This window comes from Entelurus aequoreus, linkage group LG12 (genome assembly GCF_033978785.1).
Source record: "Entelurus aequoreus isolate RoL-2023_Sb linkage group LG12, RoL_Eaeq_v1.1, whole genome shotgun sequence".
Taxonomy (NCBI): Eukaryota; Metazoa; Chordata; class Actinopteri; order Syngnathiformes; family Syngnathidae; genus Entelurus; species Entelurus aequoreus.
In genome coordinates this window covers 47845811-47868463 of record NC_084742.1, presented here as the reverse complement: position 1 = coordinate 47868463, position 22653 = coordinate 47845811, and the positions used below count along the sequence as shown (strand labels likewise).

Sequence of the window (22653 nt, the reverse complement as noted above, 5' to 3'; positions counted from 1 at the left end):
CAGGGTTTGTACATTCATAGACTTTGTTTGGACGCCATACTTCCCAGAACACCACCCTTTTTGGCACAGGATCGACTGACAGCTGCTTTTTGTGTAATTGGCTAATCCTCGGTGGCAATTAGAGTGGCGGGCTAAAATTGAGATCAATCATTTATGAATATGAAGTGAAACTACAGTGGAATCTCTCCAATAAACTTATTTTGAACTGCTGAATTCCGCACAATTTTTCCCATAATGGAAATTATCTTCTGCATGATCAATACATTATATCTTACTATAACAATATTAACATTTTCAAGTGTAAAAATAAGATAACCACTGGAAAAATCAATAACACACTCAGAGATAAATATACACAAAATCATACTTTTCCCAAGTGTTAAAACTAACACATATGGGAACTTACATCTTTGAATTCACCCACGTATAACTTATGATTCATCCTTCAATGTTAGCCTAAGCCTGTTTGTAGGCTGAATTTTTGCCTCTTTTTAGAACTTGGTTGACTGTTTTTTGTCTACCTCTAACATCATTCTAACGCTAGCTAACATACAGACGAGAAAACAAAATATGCAACGCTGTGATTTTTTTTTAGGCAAGCGAACATATCCTGTTCCATTGGGCATGAAACAAGTTTGAACTCAAAATTAAGTACACATTTTTGTACAAACTCAGTTTTGTAACATTTTTTTCACTTTTTGGTAGACAATTATTTTGCCCATATGGGACATGTTTCAGATTTTTTATTTTTCCGTGTGAACAGTACAATTCCGATTTTTTAAAATCTGACCCAGGCCTCTTTTTTGTGTGGTCATAAATCCGAGGCGACTTCAACCTGAGCGCTAAGGTCGCGTTTATCTGACTTACACGCAGTTAAAACACAGTGAAGCAGCTCACGTCAATGTCCGACTACTCTTGGCTTATACTCCTCACCCATAAGGTACTCGGAACAGACGTTATAGCAAACACCCCATCATTTCTCATTCTGTCCAGTTTTACCACCCCCTCCATTTTGCCACCCAGTAGCACGGGGGTGCCCAACCACCCTCGCGGGGACTTGCTCCAAGAGTCTAATTATTGTCAAAGAATAAATAGAACTGAGGGTCCACACTAGCTGAGCAGACAAAAGCCTCCTAAGTCACCAGAGGTATTTTTGTAACATCATCCGCACGCATTCTGCCAACCCTCCCCCAAGACTCCCGATTCGATATGCCACTCCACACTGTCTTGCCCCCAATGCCTCTTAATAAAATAATATAAAGTGCTCACACTTTTTCTGCAGGCGAGCTACTTTTCAATTTATCAAGTCGTGGGGATCTACCTCATTCATATATATAATTTATATTTACTTATTTATGAAATATATGTTTTTGTTAACAAGTTAAAGGTGTTTAATGATAATGCAAGCATGTTTAACACATATAGTTAATATTGTTAATAAATTAAAGGTGTTTAAAGGCCTACTGAAACCCACTACTACCAACCACACAGTCTGATAGTTTATATATCAAAGATGAAATCTTAACATTGCAACACATGCCAATACGGCCGGGTTAACTTATAAAGTGCAATTTTAAATTTCCCGCCACACTTCCGGTTGAAAACGTCTAGATATGATGACGTATGCGTGTGACGTCAACGGTTGATACGGAAGTATTCGGACCCATTGAATCCAATACAAAAAAGCTCTGTTTTCCATCCCAAAATTCCACAGTATTCTGGACATCTGTGTTGGTGAATCTTTTGCAATTTGTTTAATGAACAATGGAGACTACAAAGAAGAAAGCTGTAGGTGGGATCGGTGTATTAGCGGCGGACTACAGCAACACAACCAGGAAGACTTTGAGGATAGCAGACGCGCTAGCCTAACGACCTCACCTTGACTTCCTCCGTCTACGGGCCGCCACCTGCATCGGTGATCGGGTGAAGTCCTTCGTCGTACCGTCGATTGCTGGAACGCAGGTGAGCACGGGTCGTGATGAGCAGATGAGAGCTGGCGTAGGTGCAGAGCTAGTGTTTTTAGCATAACACTGTCGAGGTTCCGTAGCTAAGTTAGCTTCAATGGCGTCATTAGCAACAGCATTGTTACGCTTTGCCAAGCTGGAAAGCATTAACCGTTTATTTACATGTTCAGAGTTTGGAAGTATTGTTGATCTTCTGTCTATCCTTCCAGTCAGGGACTTATTTGTTTTGTTTCTATATGCAGTAAAGCCTGATGCTATCACGTTAGCTCAGTAGCTAAAGAGCTTCACCGATGTATTGTCGTGGAGATAAAAGTCACTGTGAATGTCCATTTCGCCTTCTCGACTCTCATTTTCAAGAGGATATAGTATCCGAGGTGGTTTAAAATACAAATCCGTGAATCACAATAGAAAAAGGAGAGAGTGTGGAATCCAATGAACCCTTGTACCTAAATTACGGTCAAAGCGAAAAAAGATACGTTCTGCACTGCACGCTAGTCCTTCACTTTCACGTACCTCATCCACGAATCTTTCATCCTCACTCAAATTAATGGGGTAATCGTCTTTTTTGTCGGCCTGAATCTCTCTCGCTGCTGGTGTCAACGATAGGAAAATATGAGCAGTCCTTCCTCCGGTGTCGTCACGCTACTTCCAAGGCTTTTTTTTAATCAGAGACCAAAAGTTGCGAAATTTATCGTCGTTGTTGTATACTAAATCCTTTCAGCAAAAATATGGCAATATCGCGAAATGATCAAGTATGACACGTAGAATGGATCTGCTATCCCCGTTTAAATTAAAAAAATTCATTTCAGTAAGCCTTTAATGATAATACAAGAATGTTTAATACATATAGTTAATATTGTTAACATGTTAACGGTGTTTAAAGATAATGCAAGCATGTTTAACACATATAGTTAATATTGTTAACAAGTTAAAGGTGTTTAATGATAATACAAGCATGTTTAACACATATAGATAATATTGTTAACAAGTTAAAGGTGTTTAAAGATAATACAAGCATGTTTAACAGATAACGTCCGCATTTTCAAATGGAGGAGAAAAAAGTCCGCCTTTCTGTCCTATACCACATGAAAGTGGTTGGTTTTTGGCATCTTATTTGTCCAGCTTCCATACTCCTTTGTATACACTTTACAAGAAATACATTGGCGGCAAACTCCGTAGCTTGATAGCTTGTGCACGCCAGCTTTCTGAGACTCTTAGCGCAGGCAGGATGAAGCAGAGCTTTTATTGTGAAGGCAGGAACTGCGCAGTCGGTCTTTGGAGTATTGACGACAGGTACGGCGCCAGAGTCTGTTGAAATAAAAAGTGTTTCTCGCCTTCCTGTCTGTAATTTTTTCTTAATAATGAGCTGGCAGGAGCCAGCGTCATCTCAGAAGACCCTCGGGTGCCGTGAATGTCAATCAAGTGACGAATGCGACGTCATAGTGAAGATTTATGATCGCTCATTTTTAAGACTATTATTTTAATGCCTGGCTGGCGAACGACTGACACACCCTCCGCGATCGACCGGTAGCTCGTCCATGTATATTATACATGGACAAATAAAACTACTGCAAAATAAATTCCTTTTTTTTTTTAAATAAATTATTTTACCAAGCTTTGCATAAATTGTATACATTTGCGTGCGTGCGTTTGTGTAAGTACAGTATGTGTGTATATATTAGTGTATGCATATGTATGTATGCATATATGTATATATATATATATATATATATATGCATATATATACACACATATATAAATACATGTATGTACAGTATATGTGTATACGTTTGTAGATATGTCTGTAATAATGTACGTACATATGTACAAATACTATAAATGTACTTTATTTTTTTATATTTTCTTAGCACCTTATACAATTCAAATAAACATCCAATAGTTGAATTGTTAAGTAGTTAATTGTTAATAGTTTAGTTTTTAAGTAGTACTAATAGTTTATTTGTCAAAAAATACAGCAACATGTATTTAATTGTACTAAAAGCGAGATAGTGTATGGTTGTGGTTATAGTTATAGTGTTTGTTTATTTCGAACATGCATACAGTTACAATATGACATATTTCCAGTTTCTCATTACAGCATGTACGAGAAGGAGTAGGAGGAGGAATCAGAGTTTATTTAATCCAACCCACTTTCGTATCATAGCAATTTCTCACATATTTGTTTGTACTCAATCTGTAACACAACCGTGAATAAATAAATAAATTAGTAAATAAATAAACAGACAAATTGGTAAGTAAATAATGATTAAATGCATAAATAAAGTTCTCACAAATAAATAGCTAAATAATAAATGGTTTACATTATGAGATTAATATAATTTTTAACTGATAAAATGTACAATGCAGCTTGAAATCCAAGTAATAATACATGTAATGGGACAAACTGAGTCAAAAACAATATAATTTAAATGATCAATTTCCATTTATTGGAATTTCAAAGATAGTGGATCAAGTTTCTTGCTACTTAAATGTCAAAACACTGCCCTCTACTTCTGAACAGCCGACTTCTTGTACTTCAGATGGCGACGAGACTGCTGCCTAATTTTTACGGAAACTTGGCTGGACAGAACCATCCCAGATGCGGCTACTGAACTAGTCGGCTTCACCGCCCACCGAGCCGACAGAACCGCAAACTCCGGTAAGAAGATCGGCGGAGGATTGTGTGTCTATATAAACATCAACTGGTGCACACAGACTGTGAGGGTGGACGAACTGTGCAACACAGATGTAGAGTTTATGTTGCTAAAATGCAAACCATTCTATCTCCCTAGGGAGTTTGCCGCTGTTTACATCTGTGCGGTGTATATTCCCCCAGATGCTAATGCGAACCTTGCGCTAGCACACATACATGACAGCATTAACAATTGCGTTGTCACACACCCCGACAGCGCTTTCATTGCAGCGGGAGATTTCAATCATGCAGACTTAAAAAGTGTCTTTCATAAATACCATCGGAATGTTATATGTGCAACCAGGGGAGAGAAAACGCTGGATCAAGTGTATACAAACATCGCAAATGCATACAGAGCTCATGCATCCTCTGTTGCACCCACGTTACACACCCAAAATCAGAACTGCTGGAATTACCAACAAAACTATAAGAACATGGCCAGAAGATGCTATCCATCAGCTCCAAGATTGTTTTCATCACACTCTCTGGGACATATTTAGAGACGAGCGTGCGATTTCGCATGAGTCTCTGGACGAATACACCTCAACTGTGCTGAACTATATTACCTTCTGCGTAGATTGTGTTACATCATTTAAAACAATCCGCGTGTTACCAAATAAAAAACCCTGGATGACACAAAGTGACACAGTTACTCAAAGAGAGGGACATGGCATTTAGATCAAGCGATCCAAATGCCTACCGTTCAGCCAGGACTGCTTTAAAGAAGGGGCTCAATGCTGCCAAATCGGAACATTATAACAAACTCCAGGATTGCTTAAATAACTCAGACCCTAGGCAGGTGTGGGAAGGTGTCAAAGCAATTACAAACTTTAAAAAAACAAAGTTTTCTGTTAGTGAAAAGTGAAAGTGAAAGGCAGCGCCATCTTAGCTGAGGAATTGAATAATTTTTATGTCCGCTTTGACAAGGAAAACACAGACTCGGCACTGCCCCCCCTCTCCTCCGACGACACAGCCACAGTCCTCAGCCCGCATGAAATAAGACTCACCTTGCGTAACATCAACCCAAGGAAAGTAGCTGGACCTGATGGCGTTCTGGGCCATGTGCTTAAGCACTGCGCGGACGAACTGACGGATGTATTTGTTTCAATTTTTAATCTGTCACTGTCTACATCCTGGGTCCCTGCCTGTTTTAAAACCGCTACAATAATTCCCTATCCCCAAACAGGCCATCATCTCATGCCTAAATGACTACAGACCTGTAGCACTCACCTCCATACCTGCCAAATGCATGGAAAGACTAATATTGAAAAAGATTAAAAAGACAATACCACCATCCCTTGACCCATATCAGTTAGCGTACCGGGAGAACCGATCGACCGAAGACACCATCGCTATTGTAATCCATAGACTCTTGGAACATCTTGAGCTTAAGGACACTTATGTAAGACTGCTCTTTGTCGATTTCAGCTCAGCATTTAACACAATAAGGCCACACCTTCCTCTGCAACTGGATTTTGGACTTTTTAACGAATCGCACACAGTATGTGAAAATAGACGAGCACATTTCTGCCACGCTCACCATCATCACCGGTGCCCCACAGGGTTGTGTGCTAAGCCCTGTGCTCTTCACACATGACTGCATAGACTCTTCAACATCCAATCTTACTGTCAAATATGCCGACGACACCACGGTACTTGGGTTCATCACCAGTAACAATGATGAGACAGCATACAGTGCAGAGGTCCAACAGCTGGGTTCATGGTGTGCCAACAACAACTTGGTTCTTAACACTAACAAAACCAAAGAACTAATTGTAGACTACCGCAGGAAAGGTCAGAACAAACACCCTCGACTTTTAATTAATAACAATCTCGTAGAAAGGGTCAAGCATTTCAAATTTTTAGGGGTGAACATAACAGAAGATCTATGCTGGGACATTAAAGGCCTACTGAAATGAATTTTTTTTATTTAAACGGGGATAGCAGATCCATTCTATGTGTCATACTTGATCATTTCGCGATATTGCCATATTTTTGCTGAAAGGATTTAGTATAGAACAACGACGATAAAGTTAGCAACTTTTGGTCTCTGATAAAAAAAAGCCTTGCCCCTACCGGAAGTAGCGTGACAGTCAGTTGTTCACCTCCTCATATTTTCCTATTGTTTTCAACGCAGCTAGAGCGATTCGGACCGAGAAAGCGACGATTACCCCATTAATTTGAGCGAGGATGAAAGATTTGTGGATGAGGCACGCTAGAGTGACGGACTAGAATGCAGTGAAAGACATATCTTTCGCTCTGACCGTAACTTAGGTACAAGCTGGCTCATTGGATTCCACACTCTCTCCTTTATCTATTGTGGATCACAGATTTGTATTTTAAACCACCTCGGATACTATATCCTCTTGAAAATGAGAGTCGAGAACGCGAAATGGACATTCACAGTGACTTTTATCTCCACGACAATACATCGGCGAAGCTCTTTAGCTACTGAGCTAACGTGATAGCATCTGGCTCAAATGCAGATAGAAACAAAATAAATAAATCCCTGACTGGAATGATAGACAGAAGATCAACAATACTATTAAACCATGGACATGTAACTACACGGTTAATAATTCTCAGCCTGGCAAAGCTTAACAATGCTGTTGCTAACGACGCTGAAGCTAACTTAGCAACTTAGCAACCGGACCTCACAGAGCTATGATAAAAACATTAGCACTCCACCTACGCCAGCCAGCCCTCATCTGCTCATCAACACCCGTGCTCACCTGCGTTCCAGCGATCAACGGCGGACTTCACCCGATCACAGATGCGGTTGGCAGCTGGCATCGGCTAGCGCGTCTGCTATCCAAGTAAGTCCTCCTTGTTGTGTTGCTACAGCCAGCCGCTAATACACCGATCCCACCTACAACTTTCTTCTTTGCAATCTCCATTGTTCATTAAACAAATTGCAAAAGATTCACCAACACAGATTTCCAGAATACTGTGGAATTATGAAATGAAAACAGAGCTTTTTGTATTGGCCTCAATGGGGGAGCCATACCTCTGTTCTACTGGCTACGTCACACGCATACCTCATATCCAAAGGAGTTTTCAACCGGAAGTTTAGCGGGAAATTTAAAATTGCACTTTATAAGTTAACTCCGCAGTATTGGCATGTGTTGCAATGTTAAGATTTCATCATTGATATATAAACTATCAGACTGCGTAGTAGTGGGTTTCAGTAGGCCTTTAACACCGCTTCTACAGTCGGAAAGGTCCAACGTCTTTTTTTTTTTAAGGAAACTAAAATGCGCAAACATTCCGCAGAAATCAATGGTAAACTTTTACAACTGCGCCATCAGCAGTGTCCTAACTTACAGCTTTTTAGTGTGGTTTGCTAGCTGCACTAGAGCGAAACAACAGGCCCTCCAGCGAGTGGTTAAAGCGGCGGGGAAAATTACAAGGACAATACTCCCAGAGATGAGTGCCATGTACACAACTCGCTGCCTAAAGCGAGTACATAACATCCTGAAGGACAGATACCACCCAGCACATGGCCTCTTCAACCTGCTATCCTCTGGAAGGAGGTATAGATCGATTCGCGCCAGGACCACCAGAATGTCTCAAAGTCTGTATCCCCAGGCTGTGAGACTGCTAAATGAACAGCCTGCCCCGTTGCTGCCCCGGGCCATCTTATTACCTCACTCTTCACCACCTCAATAATTGTGCTCTGGACATTGCATTGCTGCAACATCAACGTAACAGACATCTGACTGTTCCCATCCCCACGCCCCTCTATTCGCAATCTTCTTGACAATGCTAAACTGTAAACTATGGTCAACCTGCACTTCAATGCAGTTTCTATGCTGCTAGACAAAGCTCAAACAAAATCTCGTTGACATGTATGACTTAAGTGTTATTATGACAATGACAATAAAGGAATTGATTGATTGATTGACAGCAAGGTAGCAGTACACCGACACTCTGCATAGCAGAGGTGCGCAAATCATCTTTAAAGTACAATTGGCCCATAACATGACAACAAAAAATTCCACGAATAAGACATCAATAATCAATGTTACCGTATTTCCTTGAATTGGCGCCGGGGCGGTAATTAATTTAAAACCTCTTCTCACTCCGGCGCTTACCAAAGGCATGCGGGATAGGCAAGCATGCGCTAATTATTTTAAAACCTCTTCTCACTCCAGCACTTACCAAAGGCATGAGGTAAATTTAGGCCTGCGCTTTGAGTGTGATGTAAGGATTCCATCATGAAAAGCACATTTAATTTGTATTAAAATGTAACTTAGATATTGGGTTTCACCATGTAAAGCGCTTTGAGTCACTCGAGAAAAGCGCTATATAAATATAATTCGCTTCGCTTCGCTAATTTAAAAAAAACGTTATTATGGTCTTACCTTTACTTATAAATGAAGTCCATGCGCGGCTGCTTCTGAACAAAAGCATCGATAACTTGTTTATAGAAGTCTTCCTTATCTTTCTTCAGTTTTAAAAGTCTCTCTGTCTCGATGGAGATATTCCTTTAATTATTACCTCCTGCTTCGATTGAAAGTCCAGTTTAGAAAACTGTTTTATTTTAGATATGTAATCCTCCATGTTAAAAGTGCAAGCGAGAGGAAAAAATAAACGATCGCTGCTAAAGCTGTTGCTGCTTGTTGTCACTTCTTCTGCAGCAGAGTATCGGTAGTCGCAAGAAGGATCACTAGCGCCCTCTACCACCAGGAGGCGGGAGTCATTTAATGACTCATATTTGACACACGCAGATACGGTATATTAATAAAACATAGCTGCTTACTGTTCTTTTTAGCATATTCAATAGCTTGGACATTAAATCCTACTGAATAGCTCTTAATCTTCTTCTCTTTATGCGATTTCAAATTGTTGAAATCAGCATCCTCCATTTTGAAAATGGTGACAGGTGAAGTGTCACTTGTGACGTGACGAGTTTGACCCGGCAGAAATTCTAGGCATATGCTAATTATTTTGCGAAATGAGTTTGACCCGGCGTAAATTCTAGACATGCGCTAATAAAAATAATATTTTGCGAAACGAAGCGTTAATCCTGAGCCGGCGGTAATGCTAAGCATGCGCTAATTATTTTGCGAAACGAGTTTGACCCGGCAGTAATTCTAGGCATGCGCATACTATATTCCTGGTGGCAATTCAAGGAAATACGGTACATTGTTAAAAAAAAACATTGCGATATATTTTCATATTGATATATATGTAGTACAAATAGTATTACAGTGCAAACACAATATACTGTATATAATAGGACATTTTATAATTGTAACATATTTATAAATAGTAATATCAAAAAATACCATGTCTTATGATAAAATGTAAATACATGAAAATAAAGTAAAACAAAATACATGTGGCACAAGTTCTCTGCATTTAAAATATTTAATCTAATGGTTACTCCGACTCTACTTGTACAGTAGCACTATTAATAAACCTTGCACAAACGTCCCATGTGACCCTTTACCGTTAGCCTGTCCAAGGACAATGCTAAAACCGTGTCTTAAACACAAGGTGTTTTTGTGTTAATTCAACCTATATTGTGTGTATCAATTGCATGTCAAGGTTAGCATGTGGGGTAGTCATTATTCAGAAAATATACTGTAATAGCTTTGACACAAAACACTCCCAATATGAATACTTTATCTGTATTTTTGTATATCTTGTATAGTGCAAGTGATCAACAGTTTGACATTCACGGAGCATGACACAAAGCTGACACAAAAATCAGAAAGTAATTTTAAAAATTCACGAATAAATGAACACAATACATACTGTATGCAGATTATTGGGTCACTTTTGTTAAAGCAAATGTGTGGCATTCGACTAAAGATGTGACTTTGGAGACCTATTTTTTATCTCTATTTTTGTTTTTAATATATTTTAAAGTAGCCAACGAGCTAATATACAGATGAATCAACTTTTGTTACAGAAGTTATTTTTCCTATTAGACTCATTATGGAAAAGCTTCTGGTCAGTCTGAGCCACACATGCTACGTGAAGCCCCCTAATAGCTAACAATTCAATTATATATTACACAATTTTTTTCCTTTTTGTGCCTGAAATGCTTCATCTAGTTTTAGTCATTTTAAATGAACTAGAAAGTAGCCTCTTGACCTATCAAACAGGCTTCATGATGTTTTTAATTTTGTTCTTAAAATGTTGTTTTTGTCAGAATCATTGTATACATCAGCGCTGTTCAACTGGCATCCTGGGGCCCAATCCGGCCCCGGGAATGACACCAGTCCGACCCCCAAGTTCAGTTAGAAAAAGTTGGAAACACAACAGATAAAAAAAGCGCTGTAATTACTGCCGGGTCAAACTCGTTTTGCAAAATAATTAGCGCATGCTTAGCATTACCACCGGCTCAGGATTAACGCTTCGTTTCGCAAAATATTATTTTTATTAGCGCATGTCTAGAATTTATGCCGGGTCAAACTCGTTTCGCAAAATAATTAGCATATGCATAGCATTTCTGCCGGGTCAAACTCGTCACGTCACGAGTGACACTTCACCTGTCATCATTTTCAAAATGGAGGAGGCTGATTTCAACAATTTGAAATGGCATAAAGGGAAGAAGATTAAGAGCTATTCAGTAGGATTTAAGGTCCAAGCTATTGAATATGCTAAAAACAACAGTAAGCAAATTCAAGGAAATACGGTAGATGTAAATATAAACAGAATACAATGATTTGCAAATCATGTTCAACCCATATTCAGTTGAATATGCTACAAAGACAACATATTTGATGTTTAAACTGATAAACATTTTTTTTTTGCAAATAATCATTAACTTTAGAATTTGATGCCAGCAACACGTGACAAAGAAGTTGGGAAAGGTGGCAATAAATACTGATAAAGTTGAGGAATGCTCATCAAACACTTATTTGGAACATCCCACAGGTGTGCAGGCTAATTGGGAACAGGTGGGTGCCATGATTGGGTATAAAAACAGCTACCCAAAAAATGCTCAGTCTTTCACAAGAAAAGGCGAGGTACACCCCTTTGTCCACAACTGCGTGAGCAAATAGTCAAACAGTTTAAGAACGTTTCTCAAAGTACAATTGCAAGAAATTTAGGGATTTCAACATCTACGGTCCATAACATCATCAAAAGGTTCAGAGAATCTGGAGAAATCACTCCACGTAAGCGGCATGGCCAGAAACCAACATTGAATGACCGTGACCTTCGATCCCTCAGACGGCACTGTATCAAAAACCGACATCAATCTCTAAAGGATATCACCACATGGGCTCAGGAACACTTCAGAAAACCACTGTCACTAAATACAGTTTGTCGCTACATCTGTAAGTGCAAGTTAAAGCTCTACTATGCAAAGCTAAAGCCATTTATCAACAACATCCAGAAACGCCGCCGGCTTCTCTGGACCCAAGATCATTTAAGATGGACTCATGCAAAGTGGAAAAGTGTTCTGTGTTCTGACGAGTCCACATTTCAAATTGTTTTTGGAAATATTCGACATTGTGTCATCCGCACCAAAGGGGAAGCCTTCATCCAGACTGTTATCGACGCAAAGTTCAAAAGCCAGCATCTGTGATGGTATGGGGGTGCATTAGTGCCCAAGGCATGGGTAAGGCACCATTAATGCTGAACGGTACATACAGGTTTTGGAACAACATATGCTGCCATCTAAGCGCCATCTTTTTCATGGACACCCCTGCTTATTTCAGCAAGACAATGCCAAGCCACATTCAGCATGTGTTACAACAGCGTGGCTTCGTAAAAAAAGAGTGTGGGTACTTTCCTGGCTTGCCTGCAGTCCAGACCTGTCTCCCATCGAAAATGTGTGGCGCATTATGAAGCGTAAAATACGACAGCGGGGACCCCGGACTGTTGAACGACTGAAGCTCTACATAAAACAAGAATGGGAAAGAATTCCACTTTCAAAGCTTCAACAATTTGTTTCCTTAGTTCCCAATCATTTATTGAGTGTTGTTAAAAGAAAAGGTGATGTAACACAGTGGTGAACATGCCCTTTCCCAACTACTTTGGCACGTGTTGCAGCCATGAAATTCTAAGTTAATTATTATTTGCAAAAAAAATATACAGTTTATGAGTTTGAACATCAAATATCTTGTCTTTGTAGTGCATTCAATTGAATATGGGTTGAAAAGGATTTGCAAATCATTGTATTCCGTTTATATTTACATTTAACACAATTTCCCAACTCATATGGAAACGGGGTTTGTATAAGGCCTTGTACTGACCTGGCAGGACTGGCATCAGTCCAAACGGAACCCTGGTGGGGGAGATTTCTCGGACAATGCAATCAAACAGGAAGCTGATCTGCTCACTTTCAGATGACGTGAGCAGGAAAACGCCAGACCCTGTAGTGAAAAACAAGATGGGATACATAAAAAATAACAACAAACTGCTACGACAACAGGTTAGCTTCCAAATGGTGACATGAGGCTTCAGAGAGCGAAGGTCACAACCCCCCTGACCTCCCTGTTGACAACATGACTTGTTAGTTAGACCACACACGTTAAAGTGTGGTCCAATCAATCACATTCCCGACACTTGAAATTTCAAAGGTCAGCTGTCTTTTCTGCCCCACTCAAGCGATGAACGTTCATAACTGATTATTGCTACCAAATATTATGTAAAATAAAAAATACATTTTTATTTAATTCACTTTGAATTCACAAGTGAGATGAAAACGTCCCTTATGTTGGTACAGTTGTGCCAGTGCATAATATTTTGCTATTTGTCACAATGCAACATTGTTTTTTTCTCTGGATAACAAGAGTTTCTTCTTTGCTTTGCTGGGAAAGTAAATAGAAGACAAGCTATTTGTGTGCTACTTTTAAACTTGTGGATTAGTTTTTTCAGTTTTTTGTAAACATTTTAGAGAAAATTACTAATTTAAAATAAACTCCATGGACAACTTGATGTTTTTTACGCTTTTTTTTCCCCCGATTAACGACAGTTAGCTAGTTTTTAGAAATACTATGACAGTTAACATTAAATAAGGACTTGTGAGAGACTGAACATGTTAACAATGACCTCGTTACGTGTAATCTATTTTAAAAGTTTTAACGTTTTAAGAAAAAGCCCTTAGTTAATGGCTTTTTTATACTTGTCCGACAATTAAAAATGTTTAATAATTTAATAGTCTTGATGTGATAGGGCCTGACTTTTACGCAATAATCCTCCACTTTTTTTACGTATTTTGCGTCAAGGTTTCATATTTTACGGCTGACACTGGTTATATTAAATGTTATACTTGTACAACAACAAAAATGTTAAAGTTTATTCTTGATAAGATGAGACTAAACTTGAATGCAGCCACCCTTTGCTATGTTTACGTTTTTAAATCATTGTCTATAGTTAGTTCAAAGATAGTATTTTAAGTTTTAAGGACAACCTTGGTAAAGTTTTTTTGTATGTAATAGAAATGCTAGCGGTGGTCTTCTTACAGTAACCGCAGCGTGTTCCTCCCTCAAACACAAATCCGTTGGGTACGGGCCCATATCTTCGTAGATCCGGAAGGTTCCAATGGCCGATGACGACAGGGGGGACGTCTCGGACGAGGGCCAGCAAGTTGTTGCACAGGTGAAGAGTAGCTGGTCCGCTTTCTAACTTGGTACCCGCGAGGACTCCGACGTTGAACCTGTGAACTGTCGATACAGAAAATCGTTATTTGTCTAAGTGTGGCCTCAATGTGGTTGTATGCGCTCCTTACAAAATATCAACCAACCTCACCCACCAACTCACTTCTAAGGGTTTAATGTACAACGCTCTGCCCACAAGCAGTTGGACATTTCTGGCACAAAATAGTCTACACAACACACAAAAGACACAGCAACATTCCTCTGGACTGTCGCCACCAGTTTATTAGTAGCGCCTATTAGTTTCTCTTGCGTAACTTACTGTGGAGTGTTCCTCTATATGAGGAACACTCATACTTTTTAAGCATGTATGGCTTAAAAACACAGTGCCATACATGCTATATCTGACAACAACTTCTAAACTGAGAAAGGTCCAAATTTACAACTAGTTGGGAGATACTCTCCTATCAAACTTGGTCTAGGAAGTTCTGATACCACTACACACAAGTGCGCTTTTGCTAACACCCTAAAGCTGGTATGTTACTGTCGACTCTTAAAATAATCTGGAATGATCTAAAACCGATACTTTACAGCTGGTACAATATTGTCAACTCCAAAACTTGGAGTTGACAATTAAAGGCCTACTGAAATGAATTGTTTTTATTTAAACGGGGATAGCAGATCTATTCTATGTGTCATACTTGATCATTTCGCGATATTGCCATATTTTTGCTGAAAGGATTTAGTATAGAACAACGACGATAAAGATCGCAATTTTTGGTATCTGATAAAAAAAGGCTTGCCCCTACCGGAAGTAGCGTGACGTAGTCAATTGAACATATACGCAAAGTTCCCTATTGTTTACAATGATGGCCGCATGAAGTGAGAGAGATTCGGACCGAGAAAGCGACAATTTCCCCATTAATTTGAGCGAGGATGAAAGATTTGTGGATGAGTAAAGTGCAAGTGAAGGACTAGTGGGGAGTGGAAGCTATTCAGATAGGGAAGATGCTGTGAGAGCCGGGGGTGACCTGATATTCAGCTGGGAATGACTACAACAGTAAATAAACACAAGACATATATATACTCTATTAGCCACAACACAACCAGGCTTATATTTAATATGCCACAAATTAATCCTGCATAAAAACACCTACGTGTTTGTTATGCTAGCTCCTAGCTCCTCTGCTAGCTCCTAGCTCCATAGAACGCGCCAATACAATTCAAACACCTGATCAACACACACAATCACTCAGCCCAAAAGACCGTTCACCTAACCCAAGGTTCATAAAGCTTATATATTTTTAAAAAGTTACGTACGTGACGCGCACATACGGTCAAGCTATCAAATGTTTAGCAGCCAAGGCTGCATACTCACGGTACCTGATATTCAGCTGGGAATGACTACAACAGTATATAAACACAAGACATATATATACTCTATTAGCCACAACACAACCAGGCTTATATTTAATATGCCACAAATTAATCCTGCATAAAAACACCTACGTGTTTGTTATGCTAGCTCCTAGCTCCTCTGCTAGCTCCTAGCTCCATAGAACACGCCAATACAATTCAAACACATGATCAACACACACAATCACTCAGCCCAAAAGACAGTTCACCTAACCCAATGTTCATAAAGCTTATATATTTTTAAAAAGTTACGTACGTGACGCGCACATACGGTCAAGCTATCAAATGTTTAGCAGCCAAGGCTGCATACTCACGGTACCTGGTATTCAGCTGGGAATGACTAAAACAGTAAATAAACACAAGACATATATTTACTCTATTAGCCACAACACAACCAGGCTTATATTTAATATGACACAAATTAATCCTGCATAAAAACACCTACGTCTTTGTTATGCTAACTCCTAGCTCCTATGCTAGCTCCTAGCTCCATAGAACACACCAATACAATTCAAACACCTGATCAACACACACAATCACTCAGCCCAAAAGACCGTTCACCTAACCCAAGGTTCATAAAGCTTATATATTTTTAAAAAGTTACGTACATACGCAAAAAAAAAGTTGCGCACATACGGTCAAGCGATCAAATGTTTAGAAGCCAAAGCTGCATACTCACGGTAGCACGTCTGCGTCTTTGTCATCCAAATCAAAGTAATCCTGGTAAGAGTCTGTGTTGTCCCAGTTCTCTACAGGCGTCTGTGTATCGAAGTCAAAAGTCCTCCTGGTTAGAGTCTCTGTTATCCGAGTTCTTCCATCTTGACTGTATCTTTCGGGAATGTAAACAAAGACGCGCCGGCTGTGTACTGTTGTTGCTGACTTAATTCGAAAAATACGTCCGTTTCGCACCGACAACTTTCTTCTTTGCTTGCTCAGCTTCTTTCTCCATAATGCAATGAACATAATTGCAACAGATTCACGAACACAGATGTCCAGAATACTGTGGAATTATTAAATGAAAACAGAGCTTTTTCGTATTGGCTTCAATGTGGAAGGCATACCCGTGTTCCCCGGGCTACGTCACGCGCATACGTCATCCTCAGAGGCGTTTCGAACCGGAAGTTTAGCGGCAAATTTAAAATGTCACTTTATAAGTTAACCCGGCCGTATTGGCATGTGTTATAATGTTAAGATTTCATCATTGATATATAAACTATCAGACTGCGTGGTCGGTAGTAGTGGGTTTCAGTAGGCCTTTAAGGTCTGAACTTCTGACTAGTCAGCTGGAACCCTCCTGTCAACTCCAAAACCCAGTCTTGAAAGGTCTGAACTTGTGACTAATCAGCTAGTACACTTCTATGAAGTGTGAAGTGAATTATACAGAGCTTTTCTCTAGTGACTCAAAGCGCTTTTACATAGTGAAACCCAATGTCTAAGTTACATTTTCAAACCAGTGTGGGTGGCACTGGGAGCAGGTAGGTAAAGTGCCTTGCCCAAGGACACAACGGCAGTGACTAGGTTGGCAGAAGCGGGGATCGAACCTGGAACCCTCAAGTTGCTGGCACGGCCACTCTACCAACCGAGCTATACCGCCCCAAATCCAAAACTTGGTCTAGAAAGGTCTGAACATGTGACTAGTCAGCGAAATGCTCGTCAACTCCAAAACTTGGTGGAGAAAGGTCTAAACTTGTGACTAATCAGCTGGTACACTTCTGTCAACTCCAAAACTTGGTCTAGAAAGGTCTGAACATGTGACTAGTCAGCTGGAATGCTCGTCAACTCCAAAACTTGGTGGAGAAAGGTCTAAACTGGTGACTAATCAGCTGGTACATGTCTGTCAACTCCAAAACTTGGTCTTGAAAGGTCTGAACTTGTGACTAGTCAGCTGGAATGCTCCTGTCAACTCCAAAACATCAGTTTTCAGTATTCAGTCATGTGACTTTTTCTTACAAAGTAGGGGTCAACCAAACCAATATGGCTACCGTGTAGCAAATAGTGTGCAAACTATCTGAGTATGCGGGGCCTAAATATTAATGCTAATAGCAGATACGAGCAAAAAATCTAACTATGCCATGCTGGGATGTTACTGATGTCACGTCCAGCTCACGTCCTGCCCAATGAATACTGGTGGTGGTCAAGCTAGTTTTCAACCTATCCCTGCCCGTTATAAAAAAAAATGTGTTGAGTGATCTCAAGGATTATCTTTTGATTGAGTTCCCAGACATATCCAACAATTGTGCTCCAGACATCTTTCTACAGTAAAAAACAGATGAAAACTTGGAAGATCGTGGAGGTCTACAACTTATTTTTGTGGCTGGATGAAATAAATTGTATGAAGATTCTCCTGGATAAATTGTGCATCGTTTTTGCGTGTGTATAAGGTTGAATTGCATGATTTAACTTTGCGTCTTGCAGGGACGCGTCCTTGTAAACAAACTGCAAGTAGCACTCGATAGCATTAATTTACTGTTTTTCATTTCTCCATTATGTTAACCACTCATTAAGATAATGGGAGACACCACTGAAACCTGGCTGTTTGTGAAAGAAGGTGGAGAAGTGACCACAGCTTACTGTAACTGCATGGTAGGGTAAGTTTTGGCCATGTTGCCTTGTTGTTGTTGCACCATGTCATCACGGTAACGCATGGTTTTCCTCAACTTTATCAAAATATAACTATAGATGTCAACATTGTGTATGTGCTGAAAGTTTCATTTATGATTGCTGCCTCTGGTAAAAGCTGAAATCTTTAAAGTTTTGCCCACAATTGCTTTCTTTTATTTAGACTCCCCAAGTTGGTGGCTTACCAAACATTCGCAGCAAAAATGTGTTTTAATAACTCCAAAAAGAGCTAAAATACAAATAATATCAAGATAATTAAACGTTACAAAACAAACAAACCTTTAACGAAGGGATCACTGCAAATTAATGCATTTTTCGACTCTGTTCCCTTGGTCTGGAGTGCTATATTAGAGAGCCACTTTTCTCGTCGTCGTTTTGTAAAATCTTGCACTTTTTCGCCCTTCTAGATTACCTCTCAAGGAACTCTGAAGAAACTTGTGTTCTTTTTTGCGATTTGAACGGTTCCAACAGCCTAAAACAACGCAATCATAGGGCATTTTTCTTCGACAAAGGCAAAATGCCACCCAGAAAGCTTCGACAACAGATGCTTCGAGTCTCGCAGCCTTAATGAGCTGGATGTGACGTCAGGTGAATACAATCTATTGACAAACGCGGTCTTGTTGACGCTGGAACTTGATCTAGGAAGGTTGGAACCTGCGACTAATCAACTCCTAAACTGGGTCTCCACAGGTCTGAACTTATCATTAGTCGGGAATCGGGATAAACACTTCAGTCAACTCTAAACCTGATTTAGAAATTAAGTGTACTCACCTTCCCCAAGGCTGTAACGCAAGTGTCCCTCCCACGCCTGTAGGTTGTCCCTACTGTCGAAGCCCAGCAGCGCCGCCTGGTTAAGGCAGAGAATGACCAGCGTGAAGGCCACGTCCTCGTAGCACTGTCCTGTTTCCAGGCCGCAGATGTCCTCCAGGGTGACGGTGGCGCGCTCCTTGTTGCCCTGGGCTTTGTCTGACTTGTCTTTAAAAACCAGCAAAACGAGGCAATCTGGAAGATTCCAATGAGTCCATGTGATTAATGTCCTCAATGTCAATTTACAAGTGTGTGTGTGCGTGCTTGTGTGTGTCCTAACTCTGATGCTTGAACACAACAGCTGTTACAACATGTACCAAATTACAAGGATTTGTTTGTCTCAAAACTTTTGTCTATATGCTGTTATGAAAGTTATAAAGTAAAAACATACATTTAGGTTGCTGAATAGTGCATTGCATACTCTGCCATAATTAATACGTAAAGCTAAAAAATAAAATTTTACAGACTTTGGCCTACATAGTTCTTCAATTGTCTAAAAAAATGTTTTACATACTACTTATAGTTAAAAAGACACATTAAATCACCTTAACCAATATACATTTAAGTTGGTTAAGGGTGCAAGGCATGCAATGTCCCAACTTATGTATGCAGTTAAAAGGCGTACTATTTGCTCACTTTCTAGCTTGTTATATATAATCATCACAAAGTTACCATTAAAAACGTATTCAGGTTGTTTAATAGTGCATGATATGCACTGTCGCAACTAATATGCATAGATAAAGGGCACACTTTTTAACTAGTTAGACTTAGACTTACTTTTATTGTCATTCAAATTTGAACTTTACAGTACAGATAAGAACAACATTTTGTTGCATTAGCTCATTGTCGTGTAGGATAAAAGAGCAATAAGGTGCAGATATAAATAAATAGATTACTGTACAGATAAATATATTGCACTTTTGCATATGCATCCACATTTATGGATGTATGTTATATTGTCTTTATATTCCAGCGAGTTAATCCGTTTTAGGGGGGAATTGAGGGGATTATTGTGATGCGTTCAAGAGTCTTATGGCCTGAGGGAAGAAGTTGTTACAGAACCTGGAGGCTACATATATATAATTGTTAAGTTATATATAATTGTGACTCACAAACCTATAATATAAAACATGCATTGGAAGGTGCATGGCATGCACTGTCACAGTTAAGAGTCATATACATTTTATTAAAACATCAACTTTCTAGTTAGTTGTATAAAATTAGTAATTTTTATTGCAAGGTTATTAATAAAAACACATTTAGGTTGTTTGACCTACGTCACTTCCGCCTACCAATCCCCTAGCAACCGGGAATTCGTTGAAAACAAACCAGCTCACAGCGAACACAGCATTGACAGAAAAAGCATTTAACGAGCGTTGTGGCTTGGAAGTCGGCGTTAAATCCTTCATTTACGAATTTTTACTTATTCGCATATCGTGTGAAAAAACGAAAATGTATTATTTGCGTCAGACTCGTCTCAGTGAACTTTAAAGCTTCTCAGGCTTAGCTTAGCTTGCTAGTTAGCTTAGCCTGCGCGCTACTAAGAAAGAGACGCGGAAGTTATCAACAACAAGATCAAGTGTTAGTGTATAAAATATTGAGAGATTTGAGGGCTACATGTATTGAATGGCAACATGAAAATTATAGGGTTTATTGGTTTTTAAAAACCCAACTGTTAAGTGCAAATTTAAACGAAACCGGTTTTCGAAAATAGCTAGCTAGGCTATAGACTATATAGTATATTACTTACTTAACTTAATCCTCTTCTTCTCGGATGGGAAATAAGGCTTCGACGACTCGACGACATTCATCTCGCTGCTGTCCTCGTCTCTGTGCCTCGCCCCATGTAAGCTTCATCTCTTTCAGCTCCCCTTCAACTGTTCTTCACCAGGTGTTTTTGGCCGCCCTGGCTTACGTTTTCCCGGTGGTGTCCATCTTAACGCTGCCTATGGTATCCTCTCGTTGTCCGGTTTTCGAAAATAGCTAGCTAGGCTATAGACTATATAGTATATACCGCATGTTATTTTTGTACAACAACAACTTCAGCTGTCGAACGTTATAAGGTACAAATTCAACAAGTACAACATTAGCACGGACGTATAGCCAAGTTGTGGTTAAGAAGGTGGATTTTTGTTCCTTATATTTACCAGAAACGAAGTGATCCGAACACACGACCCGGGACTTTGGGGGACTCCAGTGAGAACCGTCCTCGTTTTCCCAGTGTAAAGCTGCGAGCCATTTGTCTCGTCTCTGTGGGCTTTTATCACGCTTTGGCAGAACAAAATACAACCTTAGTTTTCCCTGTTTCCAGTTGTGGTTAGCACAACCAAAAACAACACAGTTTTTCGGCATTTTGGAGGCAGAATGACGGGTTTAACCAGCGTAGGGCGACAGGATAAAGAGTAATGGCAACGGTTTGTTTTCAACGCCAGTCTGGTTGCTATGGCTCGAAGAACCCGTATGTAGCTCAGTTGCCCGGATGTCGGCCCTCACCCAATACGACATACAGTCGCAAACAATATGCACAGTTTAAACAACTTTTGCGTTACAGCTAACTTTCTAACTTGTTATATGTAAGAATGACAAGCAAAAAGACATTATGCCAAAATGTATAATATTGTTAGCTAAATGTAGCATGACATGCACTGTCGCACCTAATGTGCTATTCTTACCTGCTACAGGCGACGGCTTACGAAGAACGAGCCACCTAGTTTTCCACTGTGGAAGACAACAACAAACAGTTAAGCCTATTCCGCTACTTTTTTTTGTATTCAAATGAATAAAAATACCTTTTTCCCGTCTCGAAGTCTGGCGTATCCCTCCACGACAACCGATTCCGTCATCTTCAGTCATGGTTCCTGACAGCTGCAGAGTGGGCTGCCCGAATGAGGGTCACTTTCAAAATAACTCCAAATCCGGGGGGCAATAACGCCCTAACCAAGAAATAAGCCCCGCCTTCTCTTCCAACAACAACAACACACATGGAAAACGGCATGGTAGCTTGCCACCTGGGGAAGAAACACATACTTGGAATGCCGCAGCGTCATAAAATGTAGAACAAACACGCAAGGTTTAGGGAATGAAAACAACTGTAGTACTCTTTTAATGGCATGGTTACATACAACAAATGAGTGTTAAGAGTTATTGTGTGTGTGTGTGTGTGTGTGTGTGTGTGTGTGTGTGTGTGTGTGTGTGTGTGTGTGTGTGTGTGTGTGTGTGTGTGTGTGTGTGTGTGTGTGTGTGTGTGTGTGTGTGTGTGTGTGTGTGTGTGTGTGTGTGTGTGTGTGTGTGTGTGTGTGTGCGTTCTTGTATTTCTACCCTTTTTGAGACATCAACAAGGAAAAGTACCTTCCAGGACCAGTGAACAGGGGCGCTAGGGATTTTGGGCCCCATGAAAAGAATCTTTACAGGGCCCCCTGTATTATAATTTCATCATCATTAGGGGCCTCTCTGGGCCCCCCTCCATCATGGGCCCCTAGAATCCGTCTCCTTTACCCCCCCCTTTTCGGCGCCCCTGCCGGTGAAGAAGTTAGGACCAAAATCATGGTCCCAATACGGAACACCATTGCATCTAATAGAGAATGTCTAATTTGCA

At 40.0% G+C, this 22653-nt stretch overlaps 1 protein-coding gene across 6 annotated transcripts in view; it reads right to left on the bottom strand.

Annotated features, from left to right (window-relative positions):
• LOC133662289 (protein Dok-7-like) overlaps window positions 1-22058 on the bottom strand; it is a 102645-nt gene extending 80587 nt beyond the window's left edge. Inside the window, exons 1-5 of one of the 6 annotated variants that reach the window (XM_062066162.1) lie at window positions 21848-22058; window positions 21731-21776; window positions 19023-19253; window positions 14085-14285; window positions 12873-12992 (exon numbers count right to left, since the gene is read on the bottom strand). In XM_062066162.1, coding sequence (XP_061922146.1) covers window positions 12873-12992; window positions 14085-14285; window positions 19023-19253; window positions 21731-21776; window positions 21848-21901 — 652 coding nt within the window. In that variant the 5' untranslated portion in view covers window positions 21902-22058. Of the gene's footprint in view, window positions 1-12872; window positions 12993-14084; window positions 14286-19022; window positions 19254-20808; window positions 21180-21205; window positions 21471-21730; window positions 21777-21847 lie in introns of those variants that run through there. The other 5 variants (XM_062066165.1, XM_062066164.1, XM_062066166.1 and 2 more) reach the window with 5 other exon arrangements.
• Between the last annotated feature and the right edge of the window lie 595 nt (window positions 22059-22653).